This window comes from Vombatus ursinus, unplaced genomic scaffold, assembly GCF_900497805.2.
Source record: "Vombatus ursinus unplaced genomic scaffold, bare-nosed wombat genome assembly UNPS02014813.1, whole genome shotgun sequence".
NCBI lineage: Eukaryota > Metazoa > Chordata > Mammalia > Diprotodontia > Vombatidae > Vombatus > Vombatus ursinus.
This window is the reverse complement of record NW_020954591.1, coordinates 14824914-14837175: the sequence shown is the minus strand read 5'-3', so window position 1 is coordinate 14837175 and position 12262 is coordinate 14824914. Positions and strand designations below refer to the sequence as shown.

Here is a 12262-nt window from a genome sequence, read left to right as displayed (position 1 = left end):
CGCCGCCGCCCCAGCCAGCCCGGGGACGAGGACCGAGAGCGGCTCCGGCTGCGGGCCGCGGCCCCTTCCCCTTCGCTCCCCTCCCCGGGCGGGAGCGCCTCCGGCTCCGTCTCTCGCCCGTCCCTCGCCCCTCCGCTGGATGTCCCCGGCTCCGGCGCGGGGCCTCCTCCTCCTCCTCTTCCTGCATCAGCCGGGGTGGTGCCGCCGCCGGCGGGCGTGAAGCAGGCGGGATCCCGGGGACCGCGGCTGCCTCTGCTCCCCCCCGGACCCCGGCCCTGACCCCGGACCCGGAGCCTCTCCCCGCCCGCCCGCCTGCCCGGAGGCTGTGACAATGGACTATGACTTCAAAGTGAAGCTCAGCAGCGAGCGGGAGCGGGTCGAGGACCTGTTTGAATACGAGGGCTGCAAAGTTGGCCGAGGCACTTACGGTCACGTCTACAAAGCCAAGAGGAAAGATGGGTGAGTGCGCCGTGCGTGTGCCAGGGTGCGTGTGCCAGGGTGCGTGCCTGCCCGGGTGCGCTCCCACAGGCCGGAGGGAGGGACGGCCGGGGCAGGCGCTCGGGCGGGGGGTGGGGGGCGTCCGTGTCACCCCGCTGGCCTCTGCCGGGCCCCCTCTCCGCCCATTCTTCCTGGTCCCCATTAGCCGGGTCTGTGGGGAGAGGGGTGGTTGAATGAGGAATCTGAAATATCCAGAATCCCAGGTGCGGCTTGTGTTTATTTCCACCGGGGGTAGAGGGGTGGTGGTGCCAAATAAGGAGAGGGGAGTCTCTACCCCTTCAGGATGCTTTGCTTTTTGAAAAAGGGTTTCAGCAGAAGAGCTTCTATTGAAAGGGCGGCGAAATGGATTTTATAAGTTGCATTATTATGCCGGTGGTTACCATTCTGGGGACTTTACCATCCCCCTCCCGAGTGACATCCATCAGTCTGGAGAGTGGTGCAGTTTAAGGGCAGCTGGGATCCTCTCTCTCTCTCTCTCTCTCTCTCTCTCCCTCCCACACTCCCCCCCCAACCAGTTTGTAATCGTTTTTACCTTTAAATTAGGGTTTTATTTCTTGGAAGGAAGGCGGCAAGTAAATGTTGATAGCGGGAGTTGATTACTAGGATCATCTCCTATGTGTATGTGGCACTTGCCATTTAGATTTCATTAGCCCATAGAGAAGCAGTGAGTTTTTACATAGAACAATGGGGGTTTGGTGCAGGGTGGGTGGTGGAGAGAGAGTAGTGACAAATAGGGACTATGTTGTATGCCTAGCCATCCCCCCCTCCCCAAATTTAGGAGCTGGAAGTGAACTTTAAATAGTCCATTTACTTGAAAAAAAATCTTTCTTGTACATAACTTAATTAAATCTGTGACTAGTAATCCTCTCAATATAGCTACTCAAACTGACAAGTGAAATACTCCCTTTTCTCTTTGTCAGTAGACAGAATATTTTATAACATCGACAAAAGAGAAGGCAGTTGTCAGTTGGGGTGAAAAAATGTATTTGATTAGCTCCCTATTTTCTTTTCCATGAGTAAATATCTTCCTAGCCTGCGTTCCACTTGGAATTGTTGGGAAGAGACTATTCAAGTTCTGTTATATAAGCTTTGGAATTTTATTGAAAATCAACATAGGAATACTTGCATATTCCCATCATTTTTGACTATTTACTACTTAATATTAAAAATTGGGCAACTTAATTCTTTATTTTTAGAAAGCAGAATGTGATGGATCAATCAAGAATGTCAGCACAGAAATAGGAAGCTTTTGACAAAGCTGAAATAAGTCATCTTAGAATATTTTAACAATTAAAAACAATTTGAGTATTCTGGATATTGAAGAGAAAGTGCTTATTCAACATTTTTCTTACCTTTATTGAAATTCCTTTCAAAAAGAATGTGAAATAGAAAGCCCATGAGGAAAAGTGCCATAGTTTCTGATTTGTATATATACTTAAGCAATTTTTTGTAGCAGTAAAGCTTTTTATGTGTCTGCAGTCAGTCTGGAGGGATTTAAAAACTTGATACTGTTTATTGAATATATTTAAAATCCCCCCTCTTTTAAAAACAGAACAGTTCAGTGACATTTAAGAAATTAGTTTCTGGATATGGTTCTTATTCTGTTGTCTAATTAGATTTTTCATTAAAATATGATCAGAAGAGTATGTGCATTTTACAAATCATACTTGATTAATTTTCACAGACATTTTTCCAAAAACTCCTCTCCCCAATAGTATATAAGTTCAGAGAAATTAATAATATTTTGAACCCCAGGAAATTAGAAAATGAGGTTGTTTGATCAAATTGTCACTCATTTTATAAAGTTCTAGTGACTATAATCTTTTATTTCTTAAGAGGAACCAGCTACATTTTCAGAAATTGCCAATGTATGCTAATATAAATATGCAAATTTACTTTAACTATGATTACACATTTTATTAAGCCAATTGTATTACTGTATGTTTGAAGGAGATACTTTTCAACGTGTTTTTATGTCTTGTCATGTTTTATTTTAAGCTATTTCAAAAAAATTTTAAAAATACCGTAATTTAAAAACAGTTTTTAAAAGAATGCCTTGTATAAATTGTTTTTTAAAATTTTTTCTTGTAACATAAGGAATATTGTTTTCAAAGGGAAATTTTTATTTAAAATTCTTTGAGATTCCTTTTGTTTATATGATGAGCTTTTAAAAATGTATTGAATATCAGATTTTAACCTAAGATTGTTTCATTTTTTCCAGAGATCTATTTTTCTCTTTTGGCTTGTTCTGGTAAAATATAGTCTTGTCTCTGAAGTTATTCTTTTATTTTTATGTCTATTTAATGTAATGTATGTAATTTACCCTTGATCTTAGTGATGCAAATTCTACAGCCATTAAATTTTTTAATAAAATAAAGATGATTAACTAATTTTTGTTTATTAATTATTATCAATTCACTTAGTGCATATTCATGATCAAGGAACTCAACATGATGAAGGAACTCAGCAAATGATAGGCACAAATTTGAAAAAGTGGATATTGCTGTGAAAATTTATCTTTACTGTGTACAGTAAAATAAAATTAGTTTTGTTTAGATATTTTAACACCTGTTAAAATGCAATTAGAATTAAATCATAGCTCTTATATCAGATTATTCTTATGAAATACAGATGATTGGTGTACCTATCTGCACTAAAGCAAATCAGCAAGGATTTTCTTCAATAATCACACTTTTTTGGAATGAAATATATTATGCTTTTTTTTTTAAAAATTTGTGTCACCATTCTGTCATGTGACAAGTTGTATAAGTTAAACAATCTGCTAAGCTTGGATTTTGGGGACTAATAGTGAAGCAAACAATAGAAAATTCTTAATATGTATTTTAGGGGAAAGAGCTCCTTATAATTGAGTTAGTTTTAGATAATCTCAGAAAGAGTTCAAAATTAAGTGTTACATAAATGCATAGTAAACTTTGAAATAATTTGTGCCCATTGTCAATATAAATAAGGTAGTGTTCTTTCTGTCTGGATACCAACTTTGTGGGTGGCTTCTTAGGTCAGTTGCATGTACTGTGTACAAAGTTTAGGCAACTAAATCCAGTTTGTTTTTAAAATGCGGAAATATGTGCAGCAGCAGACATGCTGGGATTGTGGGTTTAAAAGTCTGAACTCTGTTTAATACCAGATCATTTATGGGATTTAAAATGTCCTTTTATGATAAGATTTTCATCTCTTAACATATTTCTTTTAGTAGGTTGCCTTAATATTATGGGTTTCCTGAGAAAGTAAATAGCACATAATTCAAAAAAATTTTTTTGAGTAGTCAAATGTTAAGAAAAATTCTTTCAAGGTATTTTTGAAGATTAGTAGGGCTACTTATGAATTAGCATAATAGCATTAATATAAATATTCATAGTTAAAATTGTTCTTGGAAGATTCCGTATTCTTTATATGTCATGGAAAATATATGTATGCATGTGTGTATATGTGTGTGTATGTGTACATACACATCTATATTTCCTAACACAGAATTAATTATATGCTTTCTCTTAGCTTGTGTAATTAGATTGAGTAAACTGGTATATATTTTTATGTGTTCTTGAACTATTCTTGGAATCTTTACGCTTAGGACCTAGGATCATAATGCTAATTACTTATAGCACTTTTCAATCAAAAACAGTTTTGGTGAAGATAATTAGTTTAAGACTGAAAGTTATAAATTCTAATGGAAAAAGAAAACTTCTGGAGATTAAAAAGTAGCATAAAACTCTGTGTATACAAGATAAAACATTTTTTGCAAGGTGAGATAAAATTCAGCAGCTGTTAAATTTGGGATTTTATGAGGCATACAGTAGACAGTCTTGCATAACTGTCTTCTATTTTATGTCCATGGTGACCTTAGTCTCATATTGGGACATAGGCTATTGCTGACTCCAAAGGAGATACCTGTTTTCTAATTATTAGCAATTTGTTTCATAGCGTTTCTGAAATCTGGAATTGACATTCTTTGGCTCTTGTGGCAAACAGATGCATGCTGCTGCTGCCTTGCTGCTGCCATTAAGTTTTTAAGAAGCTGCCCTGGGATCTTTTCAATTCAGGACTCGGTAACTAACTGCCTTTTGTTGTACTGCTCAGTGATTCATTTGCTCATGACTCTTGTTCCTTGGGATGATCAAATGGAAAGGTGTCAGCATGTAGGTATGTCCTTTTTAAAAAGTCTGCCTTAGTTAAGCAGTCTAATTTTATGCTGCACCCTTGAGTCCCTTGCCTCATTAGTGTAGGATCATAGGTCCCTGATCTTATGTGTTGCTTGAGGACAAGGATTGTCTTTTGCCTCTTTTTGTTTCACCAGCACTTAGCACAGTGCCTGGCACATAGTAGGTGCTTAATAAATGTTTACTAATTGAACGATGGATAGATCTAGAGCTGGAAGAGACCTCAGGATATACCTGGTCTAACCTTCTCGTTTTACAGATGAAGTCTAGAGAAGTTAAACAGCTCATCCAAGTGTCAGCAGTAGGATTTGAACCCATAGCTTGTGACTCCACAGTCAATGCATTGTACTCTGTTACTTATTCCTTTCCAGATCCCAAGCTACCATCTGCTTTCTCTTTTCCTATTCAGTGCAGCTAGAGGAAATCACAACTGTAATAGATTGAGTTTGTTACATATTTAGGTTTTTCAGTCTCAACTCTCCCTAACTGCTGCAACTATAATCTTTTTACTCTTCTTGATTTACTCTGTCACGTTTCTCACGGTGGCTATTCTATATCATCACCTCTTAAGCCATCTACCCTGCCATATCCCCTCCCTGTCATCAGATGACTTTGTTTTATATTTTACTGAAGAAATTGAGGTCATCTGTCCTGAACTACTTCTCATCTTTTGATCTTTTCAGAAAATGAGATGGCCCTTTTGGCCAATAGTTGTTGCTGTGGTCCTTTCCCTTCCTGTTTTCTCAGGGAGTCTTCCCCTTAAGATTGTCTCTCTCCTTAATTTTCAACTTCTCTTTATATACTGGATTAAAAATTATTATTTTTTTTTTTACTATGTTATGATGTGACCATGGTTCTCCAAGGCTTTGACAGTGGAATGCAATCTCTTAGAGGATGTACCATTTTGGAAGAACTTTGGATAGTAGCCCAATGACAGACTTTATATCTGTTCAAGGACTGGCCTAGATAAGTGTGGAGAGGATCATCATCAGATTGGCTGCAGAGTGGTGCATTCTTTGGCATAGCAGTTCATGCAGAGGAAGTATAGAAAGGTTGTGATTTATATTGGGAAAGGAAGCACCACTACTGATTACATTATAGGTCCTTGAAATACTGAAGTAAGCTTATAATTCATAAGAGCTGGAAGGGACCGTAAAAGTTATCTTACCAACTTGTAGAGCTGGAGGGGACCTTACATATCATAGTTTAGCCCCCTCATTTTATAAATGAGAAAACTGAGGTTGAGAGGGGAAGTGGCTTGCTTAGGGTTATATAATGGAGATAAGTGACAGAGTCAGAACTAGATCCCAGCTTTTTTGCTTCCCATTCAAGTTCTCTTTCCATTTACTTCCTGTTGGTTGATAAATCTCCTTGGTTTAAAGTTTTGTTCTCATATGACCAATAACTTCCTTAACTATTTGGAGTTAAACTTTATTTGACCTTGCTATCCTCTCACGATTTTGTCCTCTTTCTTTTTTCTTTCACTGCTCATCTAATAGAAAAGGGCTATCATCTTCCTGTTTTCAAATCTGGCCTCAGACACTTACTAGTTGTGTGATTCTGGACAAGTCACTTAACACCCCTCCCCCTACCCCCCATTTGCTTCAGTTTCCTCATCTGTAAAATGAGCAGGAGAAGGAAATGGCAAATCACTCCCAGCATCTTTGCCAAGAAATCCCAAATAGGGTCACAAAGAGTTGGACACAACTGAAAAATGACTGAACAGCAACAGAATCTACATTCATTCTACATTTGTTGCCTGTACTTACTAATTTTCTACTCAGTTCTGGTTTCTGACTTTTCCACTTGATTGAAACAGCTCTCACTAAGGTAACTAACAATTCTAATTGCTAAGATCCAGTGGCCCTTTCTTTTAGTCCTTATTTTTTTTTTTAATCTTCTCCATAGTGTTTTTGATACTGTTGAGTATTTCCTCTTTTTAGGTAGGTTCTCTTTCCTGACACTGCTTTCTCCTGGTTCTCTTCTTGACAGGCTGACCACACTTTTTCGGTATTCTTTTCTGGATTTTCATTTATGGCCTCCATACATTGAAGCTGTGTCCTAAGCTTTCCCCCCTTCTCCTTTTTATTTTTGTCTCCTTTCTCTCTGTGATCTTAACATGTTTCATTTTTATCAATTATCACTGTGTTGATGACCTCCAGACCTACATCACCAGCCCTAAACTCTTGAACTTCTAATCTCATCCCTTCAGACATCTCCACTTAGCTGTTATATAGGCATCTCAAACTCAACAAGATCAGAACAGCCCATTATCTTTTCCTTTAAACTCAACCTTCTTTTTAACTTTATTTCTGTTAAGGGAAACACTATTCTCCTAGTCACCTAGGTTCTCAAGATTGGTGTCATCCCTGATGTTCTATTCTTCCTCACTCCTTATATCCAATCAGTTGATAAGTCTTATTCTGTCTCTACAATATATCTGACATCTGTCCCCTTCTCTCCACTCACAGCCATCATCACCCAGGCCTTCCTCACCTCTTACTTGAACTATTGCAGAAGTCTTCTATTTTGTCTTCCTACTTTCAGTCTTCTCTTCAATCTGTACTTGACATGGCTTCCAAATTAACATTTCTCACTCCTAGGGTCTCACCCTGCTACTCCCTTAATTTAAGAAGCTTCAGTGGCTCCCTGTTGCTTCTGTATTGTTTTTCATTAAAACTCTTTACAATCTTACTGTAGTCTTTTGCAGACGTATTTTACATTATTTCTTCTCTAGCCAAATGGATATACTTTTTATGCCTGTTACATGAAATTCCATCTTCTGCCTTTGTACCACCTGTCCCTCATCCCTGAAATACTCTCCTTCCTTACCTTTATTTTCTTGGAATTCCTAGTTCCCTTGAAGGCTAAATTCAAGTCGCAACTCCTTGAAGAGACGTTTCTTCCTCCATTATTAGTACTTAGCCCCAAATGACTTTATTGGACAGTTGTATTGATAAACTGGAGCTCATCTGCTCTTGATTGATCTGGATTGTGAGGGGAATCGAAAGAGTGCCATGTAAAGATTGGCTGGAGGAGCTGGGGATGTTTGATCTACAGAAGAGAAGACTCTGGGGTGAATGGGAATGACTGTTTCTGGTGTTTGAAGTATTGTCCTGTAGTCGGAATGGGCTTTGCTTTAGTGGGTAGAACTGGGTGTAATAGGTGAAAGCTTCAGGGAAGCCTGAAGAAAAACTTCCTAATAATTAGAGCTATACAAAAAAACGTGATGGGCTGGGTCAGAAGGTAGTGAATATCTCTGCAGAAATATAGAAGTTGAAGATGACCACTAGTAGGGAAGGTTTTAGAATACATTCATTCTAAAGGACTAGGTTTCTGAGAGTGGGATTCTATGATTCTAGGATTTCCTCAACACATTTTACCTTTTTACAATTGAGAACATTTTACATTCTTTGTGCTACTGAGGGTTTTGCTTTGTGGCTACTGCTTTTGTTTTTTTTCTTTTCTTTTTTTTTTGAAGCAAAGGAGACTGGCAAATTAAATTATAATAAATTAACTCTTACATATGTGGGTCATGGTTTGTTTTTTTTTTCCCCAGAGCAATTTCTGCTACTCAGAAGATAGCTTTTTTTTTTTTTTTGCGGGACAGTGGGGTGAAGTGCCTTGCCCAGGGTCACACAGCTAGTAAGTGTCAAGTGTCTGAGGTCAGATTTGAACTCAGGTCTTTCTGAATCTAGGGCCAGTGTGCTATCCACTGTGCCATCTACCTGCCCTGAAGATAGCATTTCTTAGAAGCACTCCTGAAGAACAGCTTCTTAACAGAGGTTTTTTAAAAAAAAAAAAATTTTTTTTTACTGATATCTTTTGTTTCCCCTATGTGTCCCAATATATTTCTTACTCTTCCACCCAAAGAACTACTCATTACAACAAGGAATAAAGAACATAGAGTGCAATGGGGGGTGCAGTGGATGAGAGTACTAGGCATGGAGAGCGGAAAACCTGGGTTCAAATCAGGCCTCAGACAAGTACTAGCTGTGTCACCTTGGACAAATCACTCAACCTCTGTTTGTTTCAGTTTCCTCAACAATAAAATGGGGATGATAACAGAACCTACTTCCTAGGATTGTTGTGAGGATAAAATAAGATATTTATAAGTGTTTAGAGCAATGCCTGGCACATAATAGGTATTAGTATTAGCTATTATAATTAGATTAATAAGAGTAATAAAAACTATAAGTTTAGCAAAACTAACTAATACATCAAACAGATATAATAGTATATTCTATGTTCTCCTTCCACAGTTTGCCAGTGCAGGGATGGGCAGGAGGTGCATTCTCATATCTTTCGGAAGACAAACTACCCAGAATTCAGTTTTGATTTGGATGTTTCCATTCACATTGTCATGGTCATATATATGTATTCCCAATCATGTTTTCTTCACTTTGTGTCAGTCTTCCCATGCCTCCTTGTATGCTTCATTTTTATCATTTTTTATGTTACAGTAGTATTACTGAGTAAATTTTAGTCATTTGAACAAACTTTAAAGACTTAGTTCATGCAAGGTATTCTCAGTCCTTGATCCCTGTCCCTGGGAGTTTGTCCCTTAGATTAAAAGTAAGGCCCTTTTGCAAACTTCATTTTCTGCCAAGGTCCTTTTTTGTTTACATGCAATTAAGGTCTCTCTGTGAGTGTAGTAGGTTTCTATCATAGGCAGTCCCCAAGATATAAGTGTCCCATTTAAGGATAGTTAAGTTAGGTAGAAGCCAGTTCTTTTTGATACTCTGGAAGTAGAAGGGTGACAAGACTGTACTGGGATGGGGAAGAGAAATACTTTCTTCCATGGAATTTGAGTACATGTAGTAGGACATTATTTTAACAAGTAGGGCTATAACAGTGTCTTCTGGGCACCCCAAATTCCTACTTGGGAATTGGGGTGATTTTCCTGTTAGAATAATAAAAGCTATAGCACTATTACTGTTCTGGAACTATGAGTTAAATAAGCTGAGGACTTGCTGGGAACTTAACCACTATGTGTTAATATTGTTTCTATGAGTTACAAAGGAATAATTACAAATAAACTTTTGTAACATTTGTAAGATTGAGGATTGCCTACATCAAAGCATTTTTGATTGCTTGTGTTTTCTTTTTCTTTCCCTTTCTATGTTTCCTTCCTCATTCCTTCCTCCTGCCCCCCAATGCCCCCTTTAAAAAAAGATTTAGTTTTATTTGTCAAATCCAGTCCTTTTGAGCTTTTGACATTACTTTGGCTATATTTTATATTATTTAAGTGTGTCCAATGTGTTTCCACTGAAGCATTGTAAACTCTTTGAAGGCAGTGATTTGAGTTTTTATCTTTGTATCCTTAACACCCAACCCAGTGCCTAGCATCTAGTAGGTACTTAATAAATACTCTTGGGTGATTCTTTGGATTCTTCCCCCCGTTTTGCTGGTGTTATAAGGTATTAAAACTACTTCTTCCTCCCACCCCATTCTTACCCTTTTCAGAGTAGCACTTGATCCTTTTTTCATTAATACATGTTTTTAGTCTAGGTAAATACCTTTCATTTTTGTGTTTCCCTGGAGTAATACCGGTCTCCTTTTCATTAGACTCAACTTTTAGTACTATTCTCTACTGCCAAGGCATTTCTTAATATTGTCGGAATTTGCCAGAAGTTTATCACCTGTTGTTTTGAACATATGCCCTGTCTTGGGAATATTTTTTTTGCCAAGATTCTTTCCCTCTGTTTGATGCTGATTTATCTGATTGCCCCCTTCTCATGTCCTCTACTTTATAGGCCTTCTTTTTGCTTTTGTCTGTCATGTTTATTCATTCCTTTGACAGATTATTATACCTTTTCCTTTGAGCTATATCTCAGGCTATATCTTATTTGGAGAATACCTTTCCCTTTCAATCTGATGAACCAGATGATTCTAATAGATTCTGATTTTACCAATTTTTCAAAGCCTTCCCTAGCTCATTGGAAAAAGAGTTTTAGAGAGGCCTGCCTCCCCCTTCCCCCAGTAGAACTATTTTCATTCCCTTTTCAATGATTACCTCATAAAACTACTTTTCATGAGTTGAAAGTTTTTGTGATGTAGTGGAAAGAGTATGGAATTTGGATTCTGAGGATCTGAGTTTAAATCTCATAGTTGTTACTTAATATCTGTGTGACCTTAGGTATCTCACTTATCTCTGGGCCTCAGTTTCTTCATTAAAATTTAGGAAATTACCCTAAGATAATAAAAAAAGTTAAGCACTCTTATATCTCATGGAGGAGAAAAGTTTGATATAATGCTTTGATGCCAAGGATTGAATGACTTAGATTGTGAAACAAAAACTGTAACAACTCTAAAAAAAAAACAAACCAAACAAGCTAGAATAAAGGATTTTTAAAAAAATGCCTAATAAACTAGTTTAAATTGAGATCATATATATATATATTGTTTTTTCTAAAAGTTAAGCTATGATTTTCCTTTTGAATAAATAGATAACAATACTCAAACATGATAGGTGAAATAAACTTAAAATCCATACATATATACAGTTAATATGTTTTTATGGGATAAGGAAGAAAACAAAAATGTTGTGGTGCATTGTTTCAGTGGTGTCCAACTCTCAGTGACTCTATTTGAGGTGTTCTCAGCAAATATACTGGAGTAGTTTGCCATTTCCTTCTCTAGCTCCTTTTACAGATGGGGAACTGAGGCAAACAGGGTTAAATGACTTGCCCAGGGTCACACAGCTAGTAAGTGTCTGAGATCATTTGAATTCAGGTCATCCTGGGTCCAGGGCTGGGTACTCTCTCCACTGTTCCACCTACCTGCCCATACAAAAATAATACTCTTAACAAAAACAAAGAATAATCATGGGGCAGCTAGATGGAGCAGTGGATAGAGCACTAGCTCTGGAGTCAGGAGGACCTGAATTCAAATGTGGCCTCAGACACATAACACTCACTAGCTGTGTGACTCTGGGCAAGTCATTTAACCTCAATTGCCTCATGAAAAAAAAAAAAACAAAGAATAATCACAACATCAATGTTTTCTGAACCAAACTTGACCCAAACTGATGTTTAATTTGATTCAAGTTCCTTCTTGATATTGGATGTAAAAGAACATTGCTTAAGATTCACTCAAGTTCATTTTCCTGTGAGGGGTTGTAGAACAGTCTTTAATTACTCATCTTCTATTCATTTAAGGCCTTTAAACTCAGAGTCTAAGGCCATAGACTCCGAGTCTATGAATTCTACCAGGGAGCAATCCAAGCTGAGAATTGTCTCATGACTTAGGCTTTTAAATACGTTTATCCTCCTCTGAAGTCACTGTTTGTCTGTGAAATTAAAAAGAATTGGATTTTGTTGTTTGTGTTGATATAAAAATTTTTGACATTACTATTCAAAATTATTCAGGATATTATGGTATTTATGAAGTTATGTGTTGAAATGTTTTATTTTAAGGAAACCAAATAGTGCATATAAAATTTTGATCCCATGGAACAGGTAAATTAGGTGGTACAAATCTTTACAAAAGAACACTTAATGAGCAACCTTTTTCATTTAAAATACTATTTAAATTATAGAAATCCAGTTTACATGCAATTTTAATGTTATTAAATTTTTATTCTCATT

At 37.4% G+C, this 12262-nt stretch overlaps 1 protein-coding gene across 5 annotated transcripts in view; it reads left to right on the top strand.

Moving 5' to 3' along the window:
* Positions 1 to 258: 258 nt before the first annotated feature.
* Positions 259 to 12262, top strand: part of CDK8 (cyclin dependent kinase 8) — a 132884-nt gene continuing 120880 nt past the window's right edge. For all 5 annotated transcript variants that reach the window (XM_027835202.1, XM_027835201.1, XM_027835200.1 and 2 more), the window contains exon 1: positions 259 to 459. In XM_027835202.1, coding sequence (XP_027691003.1) covers positions 332 to 459 — 128 coding nt within the window. In that variant the 5' untranslated portion in view covers positions 259 to 331. The remainder of the gene's footprint in view (positions 460 to 12262) is intronic.